This window comes from Carassius carassius, chromosome 37 (assembly GCF_963082965.1).
Source record: "Carassius carassius chromosome 37, fCarCar2.1, whole genome shotgun sequence".
NCBI classification, from domain to species: Eukaryota; Metazoa; Chordata; class Actinopteri; order Cypriniformes; family Cyprinidae; genus Carassius; species Carassius carassius.
In genome coordinates this window covers 6,916,687-6,942,848 of record NC_081791.1, presented here as the reverse complement: position 1 = coordinate 6,942,848, position 26,162 = coordinate 6,916,687, and the positions used below count along the sequence as shown (strand labels likewise).

The window sequence follows — 26,162 nt, the reverse complement described above, 5'->3', positions numbered from 1 at the left end:
CTAATGTTGTCATTGGTCTCTCCTCAGGTTTCGGCTTTTTGACTCGGCAGTTGATGGCGTTAGCAGGAGGACGCGTGGTTCTAGCATTAGAGGGAGGTCACGACCTCACAGCCATATGTGATGCTTCTGAGGCCTGCGTCAGCGCTCTGCTGGGACTGGAGGTCAGATTTCATGCATAAGCAAGAATGCATTTATTATAGCTTTATAATCCTGTTATACCATTGCTGGTAACAAAAAATCAGCACTGTTGTTATGAAGGGTGTTAACATGACTTTTCTGGCAAAGTCTTGCATGACGTGCTCTTTGTTTTAAAGGAAAAACAAAAACACCCTTTTTCATCTCGTTTTCTCTTAGGAGCCTCTTCCTGAGTCGACTCTCCTGCAGATGCCCAATGCCAACGCAGTGCTTTCACTCCAGAGAGTTCTGCAAATACAGAGTGAGTGTCTCGCGCTCCTCTCGTCCCAGTCTGCCTCTAATTATCCTGAAATGCACGGGCTTCCTGGTAGCACACATTTGTTTAATTCTTTGTAATTAATTATAATCATGATCGTCATTGTTTCACCACATGGTTCCTGCTGAGCCAAAATATTCCTATAAAACAAGGGTACGGCATGCACTACGTGGCGTACACTACCTCTCTCATGCTTTCTGTGTGCTACTGACAGACATCTATTTCCAGTTTTCAACGTTGTTGTTGGTTAAGCCTTGTAATTGACATTTTAAAACATGTATGACTTTGTTTCTTCAGTTGAACACAAAAAGAAATGCAGAATGTCCGAGTTGCTTTTTTTCTGACCACTGAAGTGTACAATGATTCATACAGTGGAGGTCCAATAATATTATTATTTTAATGTAGTCTGTATAAGGTCATACAATATCTGGCCAGAAAGTCACCATTATCTTTCCTTCTGCTATAGTTCTCCAACAACATGGAAACCTCGTCGGCTCTTGCACATCAATCTTGCACGTTTGAGCTTGTTTACCAGATTTGAAGTGCTCTTTGTGTGTGCATTGACCAATGTTTATATGTGAAAAAAATCCTAAATTAAATCTATTAATTTTATAAAGTGATATGAAAGTGAATATACAGAAGACTTCGAATAGATGGCTTGGTTCATATGGATTACTTTTACAATGTCTTTATGAACTTTTTAACACGTCAATGGTCTGGTTACATTGAATTTCCCAAATTTGGCACAGAAAGCTCTCAGGTTTCATAAATATGAAATATAAAAATGTTTAGTTTGTGTTTTCAAACATCTTTCAGGTTTGACATGAATATGAGTAAATAATGAAGGAATTGTTATTTTTGAGAGTTCTGTCCATTTAAATTTCAGTATTTTCTTCACTTAAAGGCTTCAGAATGCATCACACAAGTTGTATGCAGTATTTTGCAATTGCTTTTGATTTTCATTTTATGGAAATGAGCAGCTTTGACATTTTGCTAAAGAACTATTTTTGTTATTCATTTCAGATAGAAAGTCATACAGGTTTGGAATGACTTAATGAATGGTAAATGATGTCTGTTAATTCTGACATAATTTCTGTCTCAGGTCAGTATTGGTCGTCACTGAAGCCGTTGATGGGCACAGTGGGGCTGTCATTTTTGGGTGCCCAGAGAAAAGACTGTGAGGAAACGGACACAGTGAATGCGATGGCGTCCCTCTCCGTGGGGGTCTTGACCAACAAAAGGTGAGATCCGATGAAGAAATCATGCTATATGCAATTAATACTATTGCTTCAGAGCTTTCATTGCATTCTTGAATATAAAAACCATATGCTGGTTGTTCAATGCTTAACATTAATCTAATTTTTTCACAGCCTTGTTGATGAACCCATGGAGCACGACGAAGACTCCCTTTAAACCAGGTCTTTACACGTCTGAAAACTGTCCAGTACCAAATGGTGCTCCACACCATGTGAACGAGCCGTGCCTCAAGACCAGCAGTGCCTCAGGGGGCGTGGCTTCCTCATCACGGCCCCTCCCCCAAGACCCCACCTCAACACTGACCACCAGCGCAGCGCGGCTAAGCTAACAACCCGCAGCCACAGTTCTGCCGGGGCTCTGGGATCCACGTCCTCTGCTCCATTCACATACCACACAAACAAACAAACTAGGACACTAGGACGCATGAGTGTGTTTTTAACATTCACTAATGCGCTGAAGGACACCAGTCGCTCAAATATTCACCTCTGGTGCCTCGAAAGACACTGTTTACTTTAGCTGGAGATGCAAAAGCAGATTTGCAGGAACGGTTGAGGATTATTTAACCTTTTTTAAAGGCACCCCACTTTACTACCACTGACAAGCGGACTGTGCTGGGAGAAAATGAGGGGTTTCCTTGCACCTGGCAACCGCAAAGTGGCTTCACTCTATGATGTCATTACTATTAACCAATTTAACCACTAAAGAAGAAGAAAACGATCTCGACAACTGTGGGTTTTATAAATCGTATTTGTAATTTTTTTTTTTTTTTTGCACTGTGCATTCCATAATGTGAACCGTGAAATTTTGGGAAAAGAAAAATAGAATTCTCTATCTAGATTTACGCTTAACATTCTTTTCTTTTTCTTTTTTAAGTGACGCAAAAAACAGCATTCTTTTCCAGTTCTGTTACATTCTACCTGCATTCCCAGCGTGAAGGCTGTAAACTTAAATAACTTCGAGATACTTATCTGTATTGATTCTGTGTATCTGACTTAATGCCTCATGTTTTTAAAGGCCAGAGGGACAAACCAGCTATGAGCAAGTTTATTGCACACACCCACCAAAAAAACACACATATACGCCCATATTTCTGTCCAGACGTCGCATCCTTATGACCACTGTACAGTTAATATCGTGGACACAGGAAGTGCTTAAGCTTTCCCTAGACTAACTGTAACGCAAAGTAGCTCAGTCTCTTTTTAGACCAAACTAATTTTAATATGATGTCTATATGTGTGTGCATGTGTATCTATCAGTCATATCTTTTATCTGTTCTGTACTCACAATCAAACCTCAATTGACCACAAGCAAAAGTACAAGACGACATTTGAATGGGCTCTCGCGGCCACTTTGATGGCAATGTGTGAAATTCTTTTATAACACAATTGTCTGTAGTTTTCACTGATCTTGTTGTTTTGGACGAGGTAAATGACCAGCCTGTTAACCTGTGGAGAAGACATGTATCAAGTTGATTTTCTTTCATTGCTGCGCACTTACTGACAATTTTTCATTTGATTTTTTCACGAGGGATGCATTGTTTTTGGATGGCGTTCTGTTTTCCACAGCCTGCACATAGATGTCTAATTCACACCAGTTGTGTGGATGAAGTTGATGGTGGTATTAAATATGTCTCTCAGCCGCTTGGATTCACATTTACGCCATAATCAATTAACCGAAATTAATATCACACCAAAATGGACAGACCTCTTAAAATACTTTGCCACTCATCAGCATATTTGGTTTCAAAAATCGTATCATTTCTAAACAGAAATTCTGTCTAGTTGCGTAATCCTGATGGGCCAAACCGCCAAAAATATTGCTCTGGAAATATTTCTGTACCACATGCTGTATCAGTATCTCATTAATGTTAATGCCGTCTGGATGTTCAACGGTCGGGACGTTACATTAGATTAGTAGCACGTTTCATGGTGCTTGTCTGACTTGCGTTGTGTTTTCGGCTTAATGAACGCCCCGACGGATCGCTTTCAAGTTTCGACCAAATCTCACCTTTTTGAGTTTGTGTTACTCTGCACAAACCTTTACCTCTGCATTCACAACCAAATTCACACATTGACATGCTTTCCTGCGTTCACTACAAGAAACAATCGTGCCTGGCAACTTGCTGTTATTGGGAACACGTGGAATAATAATAGAGGCATTCCTTGTGTGATCTTTCTGTAATTCTGCAGATACTGTGTCCAGCACCTGCCTGACCAATAAGTCTTTAATTCATCCCTTTCTTGCCTTTTACCAAACCACTGTGGACAGTTCTACATTTGTATGATTCCATGTAAATAGCACCATCCATTTATCAATGTTTTGTGAGGTTTTCATGAAGACCCTGGGTAGCCTTTGCCCATCAGACCCCCGTGAAGATAGAGCTGTTGTAAAAATAAGCAGATGCAGACGTTCACTCATTAATGAAGTCATAGCTAATCGTTCAGAACTAGCGGCGGTCTTGCTGCGTATTTATAGTACTTCAAACAGTGCACTTGCATTTCACCATCAACAAAACAGGCCTGTTCATCTTCAGACAAATTGAAAGGAACTTGGTTAGCGACAATTCGACAGCACTCAGCCACAGTTTCAGCGCTGTGACTAAAAACAGATCTTGACATTCCGTTGCAGTTTGGACACTGATATGCGTCTTACATACAGTGCTATTTTAGTGGTGTATTTTTACAATAGCTTTGTGCATTTGTACTGTTTTGATATACCTCTCAAAGCGCTTGTATTCTCTTATCTCTCCGAACCCTTTATGAAGTAAAACGGAGAGCTCGTGATGTCGTCATCGCGCATGTAAAAGCAAACCAGCATCATCCTAATTCTGTCATTTATTCCCTTTTGCCCTCTTGTATGGACATTGTAAATAGTTTCATACGACCAAAAGACTTCACCTACGTGCCTTGAAGTACTTTACCTGTCAACCCCACTAACTGGATCTGTTTAACAAAGCATAACTGAAATTATGTTTTCGAATCTTCCTTGTTTATTTCCCATTTCTTTTATTTCTCTGTGTAGAGAAAAGAATGTCTATTTTATACTGTTTCTTTCTTCCTAATTAAAAGAAAAGCATTTTTTGGTTTGCCTGGATTTCATTTGGCTTTGTCATTTTTTTGTGTACACTATATTCTACTCCTTAAAATGTCTGAACATCAAATACCAGCGAGCTGAAAGAAATAAATCAAATCCATTCACACACATTCATTTGTTATCTATTAATTGAGAAACATTCACTCAGATCTACAGCATGCTCTTTTTATTTAGCATAGCTGTTAGAAAAAAATAAGATAACTATAGTTCCTGCTAGAAATGACTACAATGCCAGCATTTTCCACCAAAACACAGCTGCCGCTGTTGTTGCTGTTGTTATTACTAACTTGTAAAACTTGGGAAAAGCCACTTAATTCTTAAAAAAAAAAAAAAAAAACTTACTCTAAATGCCATATTATAAGTTTAACATTATGCTGAAATAATACATTTTCAAAGGTGTTTCATGCATCTATTGAAGCATCTGACAATGAATCATTATTGCACAGTATTTGTAAATATTGCACATGCACACAATTAAAGAAATCTGAAATACTTGATTAATGACTGGCCTGAAGCCACTAGATCGCCAATACTGGTTCATCTGGTCACTAGATTATTCTCTTCTTTAGTTGGGGTCACTATGGCTGTGTGTTTTGCACTTTGATTAAACATGTGTCTTTTAATTGCTTTACCTAATTACATGTACTAAACAGCAGAATGTGGCACTCTTGTGGTGAGGCGGTTTGTCTTATTTCTTGCCAGCCAGACATATATTTATTGAAGCCTCAATCTAAGCTGGATAATGGCAAGTTTATGTGCAGACCAAGTTTAGCTGACATTTTATTCTAATTAACTAATTAGCGGTGTCTGGATTCTAAAGAACTCGTACGAGCAGAACAAGAACACCTCGATCTATCACTTTAATCTTTTAAGATTCATTTCTGGGTTTTTTACATTTCAAATTTGCTAAATGATTTATTTTCTTCAAATGTTTTTTTTTATTGCACTAAAAGACATGAACATGCTTGTTTTCAAGTACTTCTCATTCTGTAACTCTTAACTTAAATTGATAGCTCATCCAAAAATGAAAATCTCACCCTCATGTCGTTCCAAACCCGTAAGACCTTCGTTCATCTTCGGAACACAAATTAGGATATTTTTGATGAAATCCGAGAGCTTTCTGACACTGCATAGAAGGAAACACAACTGACACTTTCAAGGCCCAGAAAGGTAGTAAAGACATCATTAAAATAGCCCATGTGACATCAGTGGCCCAACTTTGATTTCATTAAGTTACGAAAATCATTTTTGTTTGCAAAGAAAACAAAATATAATGACTTTATTTAATGATTTATTCTCTTCCGGGTCAGTCTTTGGTGAGAGAATCACGATGCATGCGTGTGGTGCTGCTGACGCAGGAGTTGGTGTTCTGGCTCTCATGAACGTCGAAGACTGACATGGAAGAGAACAACATTTACTACCTTACTACCTTTCTGGACCTTGAACGTTGTAGTCACATTGCTGTCAGGGTCAAAAAGCTCTCGGATTTCATCGAAAATATCTTAATTTGTGTTCCGAAGATGAACGAAGGTCTTACGGGTTTGGAACAACATGAGGGTCAATGATTAATGAAAGAATTTTCACTTTTAGGTGAACTAACCCTTTAATGCATCTGTTAATCACCAAGTCATATTGCAGAATTAATCTTACAGCTTTATTTTTTTTAAACGTAACAACCTTTACATTTAGACGGATGTGGTATATACCATGACACAATTGCTACACTGTCACAGAAGTAATAATGTTGGCTAATATACAGCATTAATGACAAGCACAACAACTCTGATCAGATCTGTATATCAGGGAATATAGTGAGTCTACGAAGCATTTTTTCCATCAGGCTAGCTGGTATAGGTTAGCTATAAGTGTAGAGTCCTTATGGCAGTCAGTCTGCCTCTGCGTGTCCATGCATAATCAAAGTCAATGAACACTGATCACAAATCAGCACTCTGCCACTCAATCAGAGTCTGATCCAGAGTCATGTGGAATAATCTGAACAATCTTAGATCCTTTAGATGGTGGAGGTCTTTTTTTTTGTTTGCATTTTGTTGTATTGCTCCATTAGAAGAAGGGAAGGATTGTTGGCTTGTAGTCGAAGCATGATGTCCTCTGGGATAGTGGTATACTGTTAAGACAGACAAAAGGGGAAGAACATGTCAGAAATGTGCAAAGTGACTGAGTAAAACATTTATATGGACAATATATAGTTATTTGTATATGCATGGGTTGTTCACACATAGCTTTTCTGGTCAAAACAAAAAAAATTAAAGACTGCATGGAATATTTAGCCATTAAAAAATTCATTTGTATTAAAGACAAACATAATTGGATGAAGAGGAAGTATTTGATGTCTGGATCTGGATTACTTCATAAACAACTTAATTATAATTGCTCAAAAAACAGTTTGCTGGAATCTGCATGTCATCTCAGCCTAAAGAGAAAGAATCATTCCCATACACACCGGCAAACACGTTGACTCATCTCGCATGAACGAAGGACATTGCTTAAGTAATACAGTATGCAGTGGATATGACTAGTCCAAGGAAACCACAACCCAAAATAAATCCTGACAAAGAGCCGTAGTTACTCTGTTTCCATTAACAGCACACATTTTTCACAAATCAGCCAATCAAGTCTGGATGACAAAAAAAAACATTAACACCGACACCTGAAGATGCAGTTTTAATTGATTATGATAACTGCAAGAAATGGTTAATAAAAGTGGTACAAAGTTGAACTTGAATGGTCTTTAAGAAGTTGTTTGTTATTTGTTGTGTTGTCAAATGATTAATCGCGATAAATCGCATTTATAATAAAAGTTTTTGTTGACATAATATTTGTGTGTGTGTGTGTGTGTGTGTGTACTGTGTATATTTATTATGTATATATAAATTCACACACATGCTTGTATATATTGATAGAAAAACCTGTTTATATATTAAATATATTTATATGTAATATAAATTATATGAATATAAATATATACATATGAATACATAAAAATATTTTCAAAATATATACTGTATGTGTGTGTATTTATATATGCATAATACATGTACATATTATGTCAACAAAAACTTTATTTTTGGATGTGATTAATGGTGATTAATCATTTGACAGCACTAGTTATTTGTGATTCTGGCTGTTTGGGAGTTCCATCGAGGCTAAAAGCTTTGTAATAGGTTTATTTAAAAAAAAAAGTTTAAGTGTGTATAATTTATTGCTATTTATTCCCCCATTAAATGCAAAATGTAAGAAACTGCTTCACAGAAAAAAAACATAAAACTCTGAATACCTTTCATTTCTATTGGTGCCAGGGTAAGTTCTGCACATCCCTTGCCTGTTCTTTTGTTAAGTAGTTAAGTTTATTTGATTACAATGACAGCTTGATACTCTAACAGCATATTTTCTCCCAAATTCAGTGCAGAGATGTGAAAAATGTGTACAGACTTAGTCTGGACCTGGGCTCAACAAACTTGTTTCTGGATATCTTTGTTTCAGTTGCGTTTACAGGGGAATTTCACCATCCTAAAAATACATGATGCCAGCTAAATATTTCCCAGCTCTCGAAATGCCCGAAAATCAATACCATCAATAAGTCACACATTCACTAGAATCCTCTTCTAACATCAAACTGATATGTATCATCAAACTGAATTAGTGTGTGTTGTATGGAGTGTATCTCTTACACACACACACACACACACACACACACCTCTGTAACACCCCACAACTGTTTCCAATCATTAGGTTCCTGCATGTCTAGGGCCGGTCGCCTCTGATTGCACGACACTGGATACGAGATCCCGTGAAGGGCAGAGGGAGGGCGATTTACACCCGTGGGCTAAAGGAGAGTCCTCTCCACCTTTCCCTGCTTCCTGTTCACTCACTTTTCTTTTCCTTTAATGATTTTTCTTTGTTCCCTGTTATCTTTAACAGCAACACATGGCCCCTGGTTCTCAGATGAGATCACGGTGAAAAATTTGAAATAAGTACATATTTGCTTTCAATATGTATTAATTACATAGTAATTACATATGAACTAACATATAAATAGTTATACATAAATGTAGCTATACATATATATATATATATATATATACCAACATAAAATTAAGCAGACAATAACTTTATAAAAACGTCTTTTGTTGTTGTTGTTTTTGTTGCTGTATGTGGAGTTTATTTAAATGTACTTGTGGTTAAGGTAATAAATACTGTATGAAATCCAAAGGAGAGGCTACACAAGTAGGCCTGCGTATGATAACCTCAGCAGCAAAATATCTCAAGCTGGAAGCTGTGCTAATCGTATTTAGGTAAACTGCACAAGTAAGTGTTTACGATAAACATAGGTCACATGAAATCAATATAAATTTGTCAATGGGTGTATGATTAATATCTGTTCTTCTTCTGTGTGTATAAGTGGAAACTGCAGAATCTTAAGAGGAGTTTTGCATTCATGTTGCATTTTCAAAAGGACTATTATCTCTCACATTTTTGAGACAGCATGCATTTTTATGCATTTTATTATTATCATATATATATATATAATCTTTTTTTTTTTAACTAATTGACATGTTTGGAGTTACAAATTCCTATTGCTGAACACCTATTACTATTTGGACAAATCTGAAATTGTTAGCATTTGGTCCATTTTAAATGAGTACAACATTTAGATCAGCTTATTTCTGCAAATAATTATTAAAAGGACAGTAAAGCCATTAATATCCAGCACATTGTAAAAATGTCCTCTTTAAGACAGTTTTTTTTAATAATTTTTTGTACCTTTCTGTTGTGCGATAAATAAATTAATAAATACCCAAAGAGTTTGCTTCTAATGCCTGAAGATATTTAACCAGACACTGAGTCTATTATACAGTCAAGATAAAATTTACACAATACTTGGAAAATTATTATGCACCATTGAAAAAACTTTTCATTTATGTATGTGCATTTAGTTTATTTAATTTATTTATTGTTTCATGCTATTGAATTTGCAGTGTAAATGTGATTCTGAAACAGGTTAACTGTTGGCTACTCCAGCTGGTTAAAGGTTCAGCCACAAAAACAGGTTCAGTTCTAGAGCTGCCCAAGCCACACTAAGGGCCAGGAGGCAGTTACAACAAACCCCTGAAAAAAATAATGTAGGTGTTAATACCCTTACAGATTATTATATTATTAAAAGTAATGTCTTAATTTGAGGTTTGTTGTAACTGGGCACAGAGCGTCCATGATCAGCACTATTTAAAACAGCACACAGTACAACCTCGGTCTGTATGAATTCTGATATTTACGAACATAATGCACTCTGCATTCTCTGTGGAATTAATTCATTTTGGGAGCATGTTTGATTATGCATGATTCCACATAAATTGAGGAAAGGTAAATATAGCCCCTAAATTCATTAAACACCAATCTTATGTGGTAGCCTATGTAATAAAATAAACACAACAAGTCCATAATCAATAACCAAGTCATTTTTTCATATTTGCGATAGAGAAGCGCGAACTTTCAGATAAACAACTTGGACTAAACCAGATCCATGTGCTCATATCAGATACCATATTTCATTTATAACATTTCACTGACATACCTTTAGATGGTTGCTCTGAGAAGAAGTAAAAAGTTCAGTGTTGGAAGGTCAGAGGTCAGCTTTAGGCAGGGTCAAGTCATGGCAGCAGGAGTCAATTGGCTGTTGCTGGTGAATTTGAAGCCATAGCTAGTAGACAGACAGCGATAGATTTAAAAATCAGAGTCACTTTCTCTGGGGCAGACTGCAGGTTCAGAGTTCAGAGGCTGGTTGGATCTGGAGGGTTGTATCGGGCTGTAGGGTCGGCAGGGAGGATCAGGAATGGGTGAACGTCTAGTGAGTGGCGGACATGGACCAAGCGCCCTCCATCCTCCAAACGGAGAAGGCGTAGCTCAGTCTTTCGTGGGCCAGGTAGTTACAGCTGGCCAGCTTGGCATCCATCTCATCGCTCTGGAGAACCTGGTAGAGAAAGTCGATGTATCTTGAAGCCAGTTTGAGGATCTGAATCTTACTCAGTTTGTCTGAAGGCAACGTTGGGATGATCTTCCGCAGTGAGGCGAATGCGTCATTTAGGGACTGTGTGCGCTGCCGTTCCCGGACATTAGCGATCACTCGTTGCGTGTGGAGGTCCTCGAACGGTTGCCCGGGCACAGGTGACACCGAGCTCACGGTGGGCACTAGGGAGGCCACAGAGGTCGATGAGGAAGGAGGAGAACTTCTCTTGGGCCGCTTGGGGCAAGAGGGAACGATCGTGGATGGGCCCTCTGGTGACGTCTTGTCGTCCAGTTTTAGGGGTGTACCAGGCTCTTTCTTAGGACCTGTCAGCCGCTTTCGAGCACCTGTTGGTGGTGCAACAACGACGGTGCACTTGTTAGGTCGACGTTCTTGCTCCTCTTCACTGGGTAGGACCCCACCCTCGGGAAAGTCGCCACAAGACTGTTCCTCTCGCATGACGCTCAGCCGTCCTTGTCAATCCCGTGCTTCTATCCTGTTTTTGCTTCTTCGCTTGCGGCCCAGTTCTTTGCCTTGGACAATTTTTAAAAGAAAAGCAAAACGAATCACTCCAAAAAACAAGAAGCTGCTTTTTCTGAACTCAGTAAGGTGCCAGATCATGCAGCCATTCGTCTGGGTTCGTAAAAATCACCCGTCTCCTCAGTATGTCACGTAGCTCTAGGTCAGTTCTTGAAACCTCAAAATCACTATCTGGTTTTCAGGTCTTTTATAAAGTCTTCCAAAGCCCTTCCTACTTTGATCAGCGATTGGTTAAGAGGGGGATTGGTTTGAGGGGTGGAGCTGCTCAAAGGAAACAGGAAGGCGATGCACGCCGTGATTGGAGGATAGAGCCAGAGGGAGGAGTCACGATCTAAGGTAGTGCCAAAGACTCTGCTGTAGAGTTTTCTTGAAATTGTCTGAAGCATATTGGTTCCAGATTTTTCCTGAAACAGGCCTTCGGTACATACACACCACCTCCACCACTCCAACACCCCCCACCTCCTTTTTTTTCCTCAGCACAGACCAAGACAGACAATAGGTAGGAGCCGAGAATCAGGCTTGCTGTTTTGCATGCTGTTTCATGCTGTCTCTCGGTTGGCTTTATGGCACGTGAGGTTTTCAAGGGTAAACTGAACTTTATTTCTAACATGCTGAGTGAAAACTAAACATCGCTGAGTGTCTGTGCAAAGTATGTCGCGTGTCTATGAACAAGAACATTTCTCAGACCTGTACTTGCATTTAAAAGTGGGACTGTGAGCCATATTTTGTATATTGCTGACTGTGTCAAATTCATCTGTGCGTGAATTTTGACCTGTGTGAATTTGCTTATAGGTTATTGGAAAAAGCTGCCATCTCACAAGTGCATGTAGTTTCAAATAACCATGAACATAAACACTTTAAAAAAATGAATGCATTACATTTTGTTTCACTTAAAACATTTTAAAGCATCCTATCAGCACACTATTAGCTAGTGCTTCGTTTGAGTCTGAGGAAAAACAGGGGATGGAGTCAGGACTGGCTGAGATCTGAATCTGGACATGAATTAAAATATCACATCAATATTTTTAGCTCTATTTTGACCTATGACTAAATACAATATGTCAGTTTAAATGAAACCCAACCTGCCTTGATTGTATCCTATTGTATAACGAGTGTCCTGCTAAACTTGGAATTGGATTCAGAAACAAAGCATGTGCCATGAAAATCAAAAACACAATGAATTCCTTTCTGAACAGAATTAGCAACTCTAATCAACAGTTCAATGCAAACAATCGGCCTAATTTTTCAGTCTCTCTCATGTCTCTCTAGCAAATTAAGAAAACTGAGAGATCTGTCATGTAGCCATGGGGTGAAGCAATCATTTCGAAAGAGAGGGACAGAACGTTAAGTGGAAGACCAAGACATTTCTGATCAATAACTGACCTAGTCATGTAATTGTATCCTATTTGTATTGTCTTGCTATTTTTATTTTTTGGTAATAAAGAACAGAACATCTTGCATTTTCAGAAGTGATCAGAAGCCAGGCTTTGGTTGAGCTGTGTGTGTTAGGTCAGTGTTTCTCAGCACTGGTCCTGTAGTGCTCCATATCTAACACACCTGATTCAGCATTATCAGAACTTTAACACAGGCCCCATGAGCTGAAGTTTGAGTTTTATTTTCCAGATAAAAATGTGCATTGTTAGAGGGCTATTCACAGTTACATCTAAGAGATACTATGCAGCATACAATAACTCCACCTTGTATATTTCATATACATTTCAAACATTTAAATTTTCAGTCACAAATAAATATCTCTTGTTCTGTGTTGAAACTCTTTTCAGAGTTTTATCAATTACAGGCTTTTATAAATTACTTGCTCTTATCATGCTATATTATCACCAAATCTTAGAGGGACCATCTTTGTGTCCACTTGTTTTCTTTCAATTAGAAGATATGTATTTCTTTTTGGAACTGATTGATTGCATTTGCTCTGACCAATGAGGTCTCAGTCAGTCACAAAAAAAAAAAAAAATCTGTATAAGCAATATTTGTAAGCTTGTAGATAAAAAACAAAATTAAATTAATACAAACATTATCAAAAAACATTTGAAGAGGTTGTTATACCATGTGCAAGTAATTAAGTACAATGTGATAACATTAACTAGCATTTTTCAGAAAAAACAAGTGGAATCAAAATGGCGGGAACGCAACACGAGTTTTAATAGAGCAGACAGTAAAAATCCATGGCAAGACTAAGAACATTCATAGTAAGACTTGAGACTAGATACGAGTCCCAAGATTGAAATTTATTTACCGTATTACTCTATTATGAATACAAATTAGATCACATTGAATTATTATAATTAAAAACCTTTAGAAACACCTTGGCCTATCAGTATGTTTAGGTGGAACAAGAAATGGAAACAATGTCCAAAATCTACTTTCATGGTGCAACAGTCTTTATTTGTTTATTTATCTATCTTTTTTTAAAGTCAATTTCATATTACAATAGTAGAACCAATGGCACAAGTCGATTATTGACATTGCTAATGTGAGCAGCACCATGTCTTAATGTATTAAAGCATGTGCTCTAACCGCTAGGATATGGCTCTAATATCATTTATTTGTGAATGGTGTTCACTTATATATATTTATTTATTTCTATATATATATCATTAAATGTTCATGTACAGTCACCCTTTCCACAATGCTCCATTTTGTCACAAAGATTTGGAGGCATTTTCACTGGCATTTTAGTCTGTTTAGATTTGCACCATGGTGGTCCATGTCAAAATCAGCCTCCAGAGCAAATCTGATCACATGTCCCTCCCACACCACGCACCTGCGTCTGATCAAGACATTTATACACCACAATGTCACTGAAACTCTCTGACAGGAAATAAACAGCTTAGGGGTTATGGAGAAACTATACGATGACTGATATAAACAATGGTGCGCTGCGAGAGTTTTGGACAGGAGTAGATCAGAATTGGGTCAGTGATGGTAACACAGGATCCCCTGGTGAAAGTGGTACTGGGGTACACAAGCCTCTTGAGTCTCTGCAAACCTCTGTACTGAACATGAAGACCAGGGCAGATAGAGGAATGGTAGCATGTGCACGCGACACATTACGGGTACAATATCATGTAAAATAAGCTTCAAATTATGAGTTTATTGAGGCAAAAGTTGTAGTTAATCATTTATTAATAGCGAGATTTGGACCTTAAAATAAAGTATGTTTTACACTTATTTATATACATTTTTAAATCAGCCAAAATATGTGTCATGTTACACACTGACACAACATAAACGTATAATTTCTTCAAAAGGAGTGTGTTGTAAAATGCATGGCGCAACACAATTTTTTTATTAAATTTTTTTTATATCAGAACCTTTGACCTTTTATGACAAAACAAAGTCAGTTCAGGAATAAAATCATGTGTCATGTGGTGCACCTTCCCAGAAATGAATGATATTGATGATACATTTTAATAATTAATGATATTTGTTAAAAACTTAAATTCCAGCAGAAGAACATTCTAACCGGAGCTACTTCTCCAAGTTTATGTCTATGACAATTCACACAGGTATTACTCTTAGGCTACAATAGTCCAAGAATAATCACTTATTATAAATGTACCACACATTTTGAAATACTTTTAAAGAAAAACAGAAAAATACTTTTGTAAATAATAATAATAGATAAAATAAGATGTGTGCACATGTATTCAAGGTGTCAGGAAAACATGTTAATTTTTACTTGATGGTTAAACCATATGACATTAACTTTTATTTTGAAAATGACAAACAAAAATAAAGATTTGTAAGACTTTCCCTTGGTTTTTACATGGACACTCTCACTGACCCATATACAAACCATGTGCCTTCATGCATTTTTCTGCACAATCTTTCACATGCGCAAATGCATGCCAACCCTGAATTACCAGCACACATATATAAGACATCAACCAATGAATATACTGTAACAGATGATGCTACAAACAGGACCAGGAAAGAAAAACATGAAAGAGTGTGCAGGAAAAAGGTAGAAATGTTGGCAAGACGAGTGTGAACCAGAGAATCTGTGGCAGGTTTGGTTTTCTTAGACCTCTCACCTTGCGTGCTACCACGTCGTTGCCTCAGTTACGTGGAGGAATTTCTGACGGGGAAAAAACAAAAGGCCCGCTCTCAGAAAAGAAGAAAAAAAAACGACTGAGAGGCTGAGAAAAAAAGCGAAGAGGGAAAAAGCAAAGCACTGGTCAAACAGAACCATATGGGAGAGTGTGGGGCTGGCTTTGATCTTGGCCCACCGCCTGATTGATGCTGCGCTTTTCATTTCCTCGTCAAGGCTGTGACATAATGTTTCACTAACACTCGAGACCCCTCGCTCTTCTCTTGCCTCGTCTCAATCCCCTCGTGCCTATGATTCACCCTGTTGCCACCTCACTGTCAAACGTTCAGGGATTAAAAATTTGTGCCTTGCTAAACAACATTTAGCGGCAAAACATGGCAAAACATTAAAGGGTTTGAAAGGACCATCTCAAGCGACGTCAGAGAAAAATGTGATCGATACACAAACTGGGATGAGTATTTCCATATCTGAAGGTGGCCATCTGCGAGGCTTGTTTGATACGGCTGCGATGACCTCACTGTTGCTAGCATGTGGAAAAAGCTGTGTCACAGATGAAAGAGCATTGCGATCTGTGTTTGTGAGTTTGTTGCTACTACAATGACAATGCAGACATAACAAACGTCCTTGTTAAGCCTCTATAAATTAACCCTGGTATTAGAACATAATGGGATCGGAAGAACGTGCCAAACACTTGCAATGGCTTAAAAAATATAATTGACGATTTTTTTTTTTTTTTTTTTTTGAACATTGATCTCCTAGCTGTGAATTGCAAAAAATCTAAACTAGAAATGTTTTTGAAGATACCTTAGAAAGTATCCAAGATATCCAAAAATGTTTCAAGAGATTTGACTGACAGCTCTCTGAGGGATTGGCATGGTAATGTACATGACAATGTAAATCTGTTTGGTCTTGGCGGAATAGATCCTGCAGCAGAGCAAGTACCGAGAACTGCTACTGACAATACATCCACAACATGCTGCTGTGAGCATGCAAGAAATATTGCTGCTGCATAAAACATATATGAAATAACCCCCATAGCATACATGAATCAGCTCATAGCAGACCTAAACAGGTTTCTGAGGAGTGCTGCAACTGCTACAGCAAGCACTAGCTGAGTATTTAAATGTTTAGCAGCAAGCTCATTGGCTACTGATACAAAAAGAACCAATTAGCTGCATTATATGATAATGATGTCAGATTGAGTTTGACCATTCAGACAGACCTTCATGACAGAACGTTGGATTTTGGGGACCAATTCTCATTATTAACAAGGACTTTTGCCTCAATAAACTCCTAATTTACGGCTTATTAATAGTTATTAAGGAAGTTGTTACATTTAGATATGGGGTGGATTAAGGTAAAGTGAAAATATGTCCTCTTTTCCCCAAACATGTCCTCTTTTTGGACCTTAAAAAATGCGTCCGGTCGGGATTTTTTAAATCGCTCAAAATGTCTGGCATATGGCTTTTAAACTGATGTGATGTGTTCATTTACTGCCATGGATTAAGATATAAGAAATATTAAGAAATATTGCATAAATTACATTTGAAACATTTTGCATACTATCTATGATAAAACTGTTGTAGATGTTAAGTTTTGTGAAGGATGCACTGGTAGGAAGCCTTTTAGCTGTGTTTAAGATCAATCTGCATAACAGTGACTATAAAATATGCATAGGAATGGAAATTGCGTTTTGAGTTTTGATATTTGAGATATGGTCATTGTGTTACTTTACTGTGTTGGGTTACTTTAACCCGCTACAAACCCAACAACACCCCCCCCCCCCCCAGCCAATATGTTAGTGACAGCCATGCTAATGAGCAGCTAGCTTATAGCAAGAATGGGTCCCCTAAAGTGCTACTGAAACATCATATAGCAGTGTCCTGTTTAGCTACAATTAAACAATGTGGACCAGTGCAATCGGAAATGCAATAAAATGCATCTGATTTTTGTTTTCATAACGGAGTATAAGCAGATGAATTGGAGCATCATGTTTTCAGTCGAAGTTACAAATGTGTTTTTCTTACGCAATCCCAAAATGAAGGTTGTGACACTCTGTTGTCCTTCTTCTCGTCTTCCCTCAAGACTGACCTTTGCTCACCTCTCTCACCAGAGTTCTGGGTAACCTCCACACATCTGGGAGCCATTTCCTCCCCAAAGGACTCACTTCCTGTGGGCAGTCACTTAACATGGAGGTGTTTCTACAAGAGGTCATGGTGGGATCATAGCCAAAGGTGAGACTGATCCAGTTCCAGGTCATGAGAAACCTGTGCCTGACCTCCACGACAAGACCAAAAATATGTTTTATTTTTTTAAAGCGAAAATGAAAATCTCATCATTATTTACTCACCCTCATGTCATTCCAAACTTGTTTGCCGTTATTTAGTCTGTGGAAAGTGTGAAGAATCTTCACAGACCTTTGTTGTCAAGCTCTAAAACAAAAACACCTAAGAACAATATGTATGAATAACCCTTTGAAACCATGTAGTTTAATTCATAAATCCATAATTATACACAAATACTGACTTTTATGAAATGAAATATCCTAACACTTACCCTGATTCTGACTTCATATATTCTAAAAACAGCTTCAATTTTAGTCGAAATGCCAAAGGCATCATAAACTTGATCTTCATTAGCTGACCAAACATCAAAACAAAGCAAAGTCCCACGGCAGAGGCAAAGCTTTAAAGATCTAAACAGAACTGTAAATTCTGATGGATATTGCATAAATAGCTTTGGGCTTTTGTTCCGCAAATGTGGCATTTCCTTAAATTCATTTTGAAGCTGCGTCTCAAAAGGACCTTTTAATGTCGGCATGGGCATCTGGTTTCTGCCAGATTCAAGATGGGTTCTTTTCATTCATGTCTTCTGTAAATGCTATTGAACAAAAATAACCGCCAGGCCGGAGGATTCTTCAAATCACCCCATGACACCATATGCCCGCTCTCATCTTTACTGCTCTTAATTCACATAACTAATGCTTCCAGCAATGAGGCTGATGAGCAAAACTGTGCCAGAAACACAATATCTCAGCTAGCACAAGGCTAGAACAGAAGATTTATTCATATTAAAAGACGGTTCATGTTTTTAACCAAATTATTGTTTTCCTGGATTAACTAAGATATAGTATTGTATAATATAATTACAATATGGCATCTTGCAAATCATGTTTTCTCTTAACATACGCAATGGAACTAGCACTAATTTAATAACTACCAAAAAAATCTGATATCCCCAAAACAGGTCTGTAAATTGTATGTTAATTTACAGTGATTAATTATATTTTACACATACACAAGCATTAAAATGAGTGTAATTAATCATGTCCACTGACCCAGAGAAATTCCTCAAGGAATCCCACCGTCAGAGCAATTAGTCTAAAAAAAATGTTTCAGCCATAAAAATGTAATAAAAAAAAATCATGTATTCGCCCCCATGTTGTTCCAAACCTATATCGCTCTTATCCTTCTGTCACACACAAAAGAAGATCATTTGAGAAATGTCTCAGTGTTTTTTGTGATTACAGCTGAAGTCAATTAACCATCATCATTCAAAATGTCTTCTTTTGTGTTCTCCAAAAGAAAGTCATTTTGGAATTGGAAGGACATGAGGGTGATTAAATGATGACTTTGGGTGAAGTATAGCCTTATGTCTATTTTACAAACCTCTAATGACCAAGACGAACATACAAGACACTATCAGACAGGCTAAACTACAAAGAATGAACACAGCATTGTTTCCCTGGATGTGCTGCTGCCTAGTGCACCTTTGTTTCAATTTTTTTTTCTTCTATTACAGCCTAATTAAATTTAAGAGGCAGAACTGTGTGGTAGGTTGTGGGGATAGGCATGGTCTGCCGGGCTCAGGTTTGTTCCTGTGGGAGGAGGGGAGCCAGAAGTTGATTTAATAGCGTTTCCACTTCAAAGTGGCTGTTATTGCTGGGTTAGGGTCCCCTATTACCTGCACAACCCACAGATGCTTTAACAAGCACTGAGGAAACGAAAGGCCTCTTTGAATACTGAACCTCTGTTACAATGGGTCTAAATGGGAATTACAATTACATCCGTATTATAACTGTGGCTTATTCACACAAAACGCATGCACATTTGCTTTTTAAATCATAATAAAGACCTCCCAATTACTTGAAATTAAGCCAATGATATTTATTTTTGAATAACCCTAATTCAGTGCCTATCCCTAAACAGAGTCTGTGGTTTAGTGTGTAGTTTTCCTCATTTGGTCCACAATGTACTCACAATATTCAGTCCACATCGAAAAACTGCGGTTTTGTTTTTCTTCGAACCCCAAAATAAACCAAACATGAAGAAATATTTAAAAATCCAATGTGAATTTCTTTGCGCAGGTGAGCAGATGTTCTCGCTTCCACTGAAGCACAAGATACTCGCATTATCAAATCATGATTGTCAACTTTTGTTCATGTCAACTTAAAACCAGCTTACTGCAGAGGAGACACAAACCAAATACTAAGGTATTCTGGAATTCCAAATTCAGCTTTACTTATTGTTACACTGATAGTATAGCTTTGTAAGAACTGTATTATTATTATCACATTAAAAATGAGTGCAAGGCATTTTCACTAGTGTAGTAGACTTTTGGACCCCACATACAGAATTTCTTTCAGTCTTTATGCCATCCACTATAACAGTTCTAGTCATTCAGAAAACAGCAGATTGAAGAGATATCCTTAGAGAAACAGTTTTGTGTTATAATCCATCAGATTAGACCCCGAGATGGCAGACATGCATGACACGGAGAACAGTGTTCTGCCTGGTGCCTTCACTCCCAGCTGTTCCTTACCTCCCAATTCTGTGAAGAAAATGTACTAGGAATATACACCAATTTCAAGATGCCGATTGTTAAAATGAAACAGGCTTTTTAAAGGACCTTGGTAAAATGAATGAATATCACAGCAAAACAAATACACATTCTGAGAAATCCCCAAACTAAACTAAATCTAAAATACAGCTTGTCATTTTGATAACTCATTTTCTACAGCTATAAAACTTTTGATTGATATGAATGTATGAGCTGATGATGAAAAAAGAAAATATTCCACTGAAACACATTTCATTTTCATTTTCATTTCACGATGCCTATCATTAAACCTGATGCACAGGTTTGCATAGGTAGATTTGCACTGATATACTGTTTTTTTTTCATATCTAAAGGGCTTTGCTTAAAGATTCCCTGCAGCAACTTCACATTCTTTTGCATGAGACAAGAAGACAACAGTGAAAGGTTTTTTTCTCTTTGATCACAACACCTGGACGTCTCCCACAAATCAAAAGACTTCTGGTGAATTTAAATTGATATATCCTACAGATGGGATGCTTTTCCTGAGGAGCTTCAGTCGTCTGACTCATCCTTAAGAGACACTTGAGCACTTTCAGAGTTTGATAAAAGAGTCTCGAGATTTGCTGTAGACTTGTAATGCACTTACTCTTGCACACGAGCTGTTTCTATGCCTTGTTCTGACAGGATTGATTGTGTTAAAAAGTTCTGAACAAATCTATCTGTTCATCTTTACAAGACAATTTGATAGACACACAAGTACTTACTTTAAGATTATTAAGCTTTGAAATAAAAGTATTATGTTCCTCTGAATCTAATTTCTTCACCAAATATGTTTCTAAATATGTCAACACAATCCGAAGTATTGGATTTCGATCCCCTTTCAAAGAAGCCATAGCGTGACTGTGTTAGACCACGTCATTTTCAGACAGTCATATCCTTTCCTTGACAAAAGTACCAAACTTTTCTGGTTAGCGCAGCAGGATGAAGCACTCGCAAGGTTTTCAGATGTGGCACAAAGAGAGCCCCCACATGGAGGAATTAGTGTTTACTAAAAACATGGAGAAGCATAGCACATGTTCTTTGTGAAACGTTGGTTTCATTATTATTAATTTCCTCTGGTTTATATTTTATTTCTTCAGTGACCATCTGAAAGTATACCATTGAGTTATGACCGCAGAACATGATGTGCTTTTTAAAAAGCCTAACCAGCATGCATAGATACCCTCAGTGGTTCATTTATCCAATTTTCCATTAAAGATTTTTGTTTTGTCCATAAACACAATGTCATTACTACAAAGCATTCTCACCATGCTGGTAGAAACAATTGCATTTCTCGGCGATGCCGTCTGTACCTGGAATGTTGCAGCACCGGCTCAGAACAGGATTTAACAGTAACCGCTTCTCAAACCCGACATACAGAAGTGCTTTCACTCAGTACCTGTAGACATGTCTCAAAGCAAACCTGAGGAGCGTCTAGCTTTGGAGTTGAGCTGTGCGATCTGTTTGCAGTTGTACCGTGATCCCGTGGCCCTTCCTTGTGGACACAATTATTGCTTGGGTTGTATACGAAATGCTGCCAGCGCAGAAGATCCCAAGTCCCCAAAACGGTGCCCGGAATGCAGGGAAGAGTACGGCAGCCCTGAGGCGCTTCCCAAGAACTTCAAGCTCAGCAGTATCGTGGACGGGTTCCTGGTGGCCACGACCAGCGGTGGACTGAAAGGAGGCCCAATGGTGCCATGTGACCAGTGCCTGGATGACCCTGTAGCTGCGGTGAAATTCTGTACACGCTGTGAAATGTCACTCTGCCCCGGCCATCTAAAAAAACACGAGGAACGGCACCGCTCGCTGCACGTCTTAGTGGAGCCGTCTGCAGAACGGGATGGGAAGAGGTGCCCGGTGCACTTGAAGGTCACGGAGTACCTGTGTGCGCAGGAGCGCCTGTTCCTCTGCTCCGAGTGCCTGATGGAGGGCACTCACCAGCACCACGAGGTGCAGACGTTCGAGGTGGCGAAGGAGGAAATGAAGAGAGTTCTTGAGGAACTGGGGAAGTCTGTGTCTGACAAGCTACAGATTACAGAAGCTCTGGTGAAAAGTGCCAGTGAAGGTCCTACGGACAAGGCCGAAGATAAACTGGTAGCCAGAGCAAACATACTGCTGGACAACATGACTTCGCTTATAAGTTCATACAAGGTAAGAATGAGGTAAAATTATACTACTTGTTCAGATTGATCTGTTCAGACAAAATGTGCATGATGTGGAAGCAGAAGCAGGTTTTAGTCAACCTAGGCCCATTGGAAATACGTGTTTAGCTGATTTTCCACCATAATTACTTGGAACGATTTGTCCCAGGAACTTTTTTCCCACAGACATGTAGCTGTCTGCGTTTTCATCTTGGTCAAAGTTCCATGAAGATTAGACTAATAGTCTGCACGCATTTCTCAATACCAAGTACACAAATTTCGGATTTACATCCTCTGTAATTCTAACTTTGCAAGTTCCCGAGGGCACGACAACGCAAGTCCGGTAATTCTGGAAATGGAACAGCAGCGTACTTGATAACATCAGTCAGCTCGTCTGGCTACTGCTATTTTCCTCATTGTATTTACAATAAGACGGAATATTATATCAAGCAGCATTGCCTCTTTTATTTTCATTTTAACATATTAATAGAATAAAAGTGGGGTACATGATTGCTGGTAGCCAATATTAATATTTTAAACAACTGCATTCTTGCCTGAAATACTCTTTAAACTACATTTCATGACACAATAACGGTTATATACATTTTTTTTTTTAAATCAATCAAGCAGTCAGTGTGTTCAGGGCTCAAGTCCCGCTCCCAAAAATTCCGGACCTTTGAAAAAGTACTACCTTGTGAGCAGGGACTTTCTCGGGGGCAAATTTTTACCCGGAACTTTATTTAGATCCTGGTTTCTGCGGTGGAAACACACCGAGTTCCTGGGGAATGTTCCTGCGGTGGAAATGGGCCTTTAGAGGTCACATTTCATTAACACCAATATCTCACTGCAAGGTTCGCGGCAGCTTCGATGGAACTAAAACTTGTTTTCAACATGTGACTGTTACATGTTTTTATTACGTTGGTACTTGCATTGCTTCAGGTGTATATTGCGCGGTTCAGAATTCAAATGTCTAGTGAGTGTCGCCAAAAGTTAATACTCTCTATCCGTGTAGGAAAATTACATACCCCCTACACCAAACTTGAACCTAAACTTATCCAATATTGTTAACGCATGCAGAAGGCATATAAAATGTATTCTCAACTGTACTGTTTTTACTTCATTACTTAAAAGTTTTTAGCTGTTTTGTCAAACCATAGTTTCATGGGATTCATACCGAAGTGCTTCACCAAAATCAGGTTTTCTTAATCCAAACTCTGGCCCTGTAATACTTTGCGTGGAAAGGTCTAAAAGTTGTCCGAGTTTTATTGACTCTAGTGTTAATTTCAACCGAAAACTTTGTATGTATAGGTTTTGAGTTTTGCAGAAATGTAGATAGAGGCACATATTTCCAATGGTCCTTGGTAGGTTTTAGTAGTCATGCCAAAGAAATGACTTCATCATTTATGTCGAGAGCAACAGATCTATACCAGTGCTGATGACATACAGTTATGTTGAGGTAAAGCACTTTAACGCTGTTTATATGTGATGTTTTAAGAGTCGTATGAGCACTGAGATGAACGACAAGCTTCATTCTCGGGACAAAAGCTGGCAGGCCAGTCTATGCGACTTGGAGGGTTGTCTACACCAGCTGCAGGAAGCCCAAAAGTGCACCGGTGAGGTTCTCTCTCAGTCCTCAGAGTTTCTCTTCATCCAGAACTACCTCAACGTCGAAGCAAGGATCCGCCAGGCTGCTAACGTCACCATCCCTGCTCTACCTTCACAAGAGTCTTCCAATGCCAAGCATCTGCGCTCAAACCTACGTACAGACGCCTTCCATGCTGAGATGAGTCTTCTGTTGGAGTACCTCCATGGCTTGATGAACCCTCTAGACCTGACCTTCAACCCAGCCACGGCCCATCCTAGCCTTCTGCTGTCCAGCGATCTCAAAACAGTCAAGCAGTGTGCCGGAGTTAAGAGCAGCACCAATGGAGATCAGAGCGAACGCTTCTCCACGGCCACTCAGGTCATGTGCACCCAGAGTTTCTCCACAGGAGTTCACATGTGGGCAGTGGAGGTAGGTCCTGGATGTATGTGGTCTCTGGGCCTGTGCTATAAAAGCATCCCACGCAAAGGTGACCACAGCAGGCTGGGGCATAACACCAGTTCCTGGAGGTTGCAGTGGAAAAGCAAGAAGATGACGGCGTGCTACGACTCGGCTAATGTGGCTGTAGGTGAAGGGCTGGTCATGCCGCCAAAGAAGGTCGAAGTGACCCTGGATTACGAAGGAGGAACTATTGCATTCCACAGCTCAGGAAATGGAGGGCGAAGACAACACCTTCATACATTTAGTGCCGTGTTCAAGGACACAGTATATCCTGCGTTCGCAATCCACTCTACTTCAGAGGAGTCATGGATAACTCTTCTGAGTGGAGCTTGACTGACACCAGCATGCTTTCATTTTCACTCTTGGATCATTCTCTTTGTCCTTTTTTAATTCTTTATGCTTTATTATGCCTAATCATCTGCACTTGTAAAGAAACACCCAGACACAGTCATGCCATGCACATTTTATTTACTAAAGAAAAAATCTTGTAACAACTTAATGCAACAGTTCTTGATGCATAGTAAAAATTTTGGTGTGATATTAAAGTCTTCATTTAACAAGTTCAATAAATACCAACAATTTGTACAATAATCAATAAATGTAGTTACTAATACAATGGGAAATGGCTTGAAAATTCAAGAGGACAAATATGTGTCGCCTCAGTTTCAATAGGCATGATGCTTCTGGAAGTCATAAATACCAGAGCAAAGCCACTGCAATTACAAATTGACTTCTTTTAAACTGTGAATGAAATGTTTGCGCAACACCTACAAGTATCGGCATACACCTAAAAATAGGAGAATCTGAATGGGTTTTGTTTAAATGTTACTTAAAGTCTAGTTTCCTTGGCCCTAAATAAGATGAGTCTTTTAAGAAAGTAATCTGTACATAGTGCGTTCTATCCAGAGGTCAGATCTTTCTGTCTCTGGGAAACAATCAAATTCAGACGCTCTTCAGAGCATGAACGTTATCAGTGCTTTTGAGGTATGTCATAAGAGTTTTGCATGTAGTTTCACTTTAAAAAATGGAAATGCCAGCAAAAGTTACAGTAAAAGACTGCAAACTGCATGCACATGATGATTACATTAACACACATGCTAACAAACAACATCCTTCAGGGGCATATGTGCAGTTTTGCCGATTATATTAGGTTGTACTAAATCCACACTGAACAGAAATAAAAGCAAATGTACATCAGCTTTTCCGGTAAAACAAGAAATACTTGTTCACACTTCCTTATCACATCATTTAAATAGTTTTGACTCAAATCAGTCTGACCTGACATAGTTTCCCCTCCAAAAAAGTCTCTGTCAGGATTTTTCCTAATGTACTTTGACAATAAATCTCAGTATATGTAGACGGTACAGTAAATGCACAGAATACATTGTGTAATGTATGAGCTGGTTACTTGAGGTTCTTGAATTATTGCGATTCTTTGCTTTATTACATTTTCGAGATTATTTAAACTCATTCGATCTGCCAAACCTACATCACTTGAATGGTTATAACTTGTAAATTAATTCTGTAAGATTTTTGTGTTTTTTTTTCTTCCATGTATTAATTGTCAACACATTATGGCATTGTATCTACAACAGCTCCATCTACTGGTAACAGCCAACATGTTCTTAATCTGTAAAAAAATATATATTTCTGGTCGGTTAACCTCACTTGTACATAAACAACTGGTT

The 26,162-nt window shown here is 38.5% G+C and overlaps 3 protein-coding genes and 2 long non-coding RNA genes across 5 annotated transcripts in view; 3 read left to right on the top strand and 2 right to left on the bottom strand.

Annotated features, from left to right (window-relative positions):
- LOC132117910 (histone deacetylase 7-like) overlaps nt 1–2,565 on the top strand; it is an 81,727-nt gene extending 79,162 nt beyond the window's left edge. Inside the window, exons 23-26 of the mRNA XM_059527271.1 lie at nt 28–161; nt 355–436; nt 1,554–1,692; nt 1,822–2,565. Coding sequence (XP_059383254.1) covers nt 28–161; nt 355–436; nt 1,554–1,692; nt 1,822–1,864 — 398 coding nt within the window. The 3' untranslated portion in view covers nt 1,865–2,565. The remainder of the gene's footprint in view (nt 1–27; nt 162–354; nt 437–1,553; nt 1,693–1,821) is intronic.
- Nucleotides 2,566–6,433: 3,868 nt separating this feature from the next.
- On the bottom strand, nt 6,434–11,539 carry LOC132117909 (twist-related protein-like). Its single transcript, XM_059527270.1, has 2 exons — nt 9,017–11,539; nt 6,434–6,926 (listed from the first exon to the last, which is right to left on the bottom strand). The coding sequence occupies exon 1, from the start codon at nt 11,277–11,279 to the stop codon at nt 10,662–10,664; it is 618 nt and encodes a 205-aa protein (XP_059383253.1). The 5' UTR covers nt 11,280–11,539; the 3' UTR covers nt 6,434–6,926; nt 9,017–10,661.
- A 198-nt stretch (nt 11,540–11,737) lies between these two features.
- On the top strand, nt 11,738–20,746 carry LOC132117666 (uncharacterized). Its single transcript, XR_009425814.1, has 3 exons — nt 11,738–11,859; nt 17,546–17,666; nt 20,625–20,746. It is a non-coding gene; the product is annotated as an uncharacterized LOC132117666 (long non-coding RNA).
- On the bottom strand, nt 17,360–26,083 carry LOC132117667 (uncharacterized). The gene is made up of 3 exons (XR_009425815.1): nt 25,883–26,083; nt 17,783–17,879; nt 17,360–17,710 (listed from the first exon to the last, which is right to left on the bottom strand). It is a non-coding gene; the product is annotated as an uncharacterized LOC132117667 (long non-coding RNA).
- On the top strand, nt 20,746–25,630 carry LOC132117665 (E3 ubiquitin-protein ligase TRIM7-like). The gene is made up of 2 exons (XM_059526984.1): nt 20,746–22,440; nt 23,926–25,630. The coding sequence occupies exons 1-2, from the start codon at nt 21,697–21,699 to the stop codon at nt 24,805–24,807; spliced, it is 1,626 nt and encodes a 541-aa protein (XP_059382967.1). The 5' UTR covers nt 20,746–21,696; the 3' UTR covers nt 24,808–25,630.
- Nucleotides 26,084–26,162: the final 79 nt, after the last annotated feature.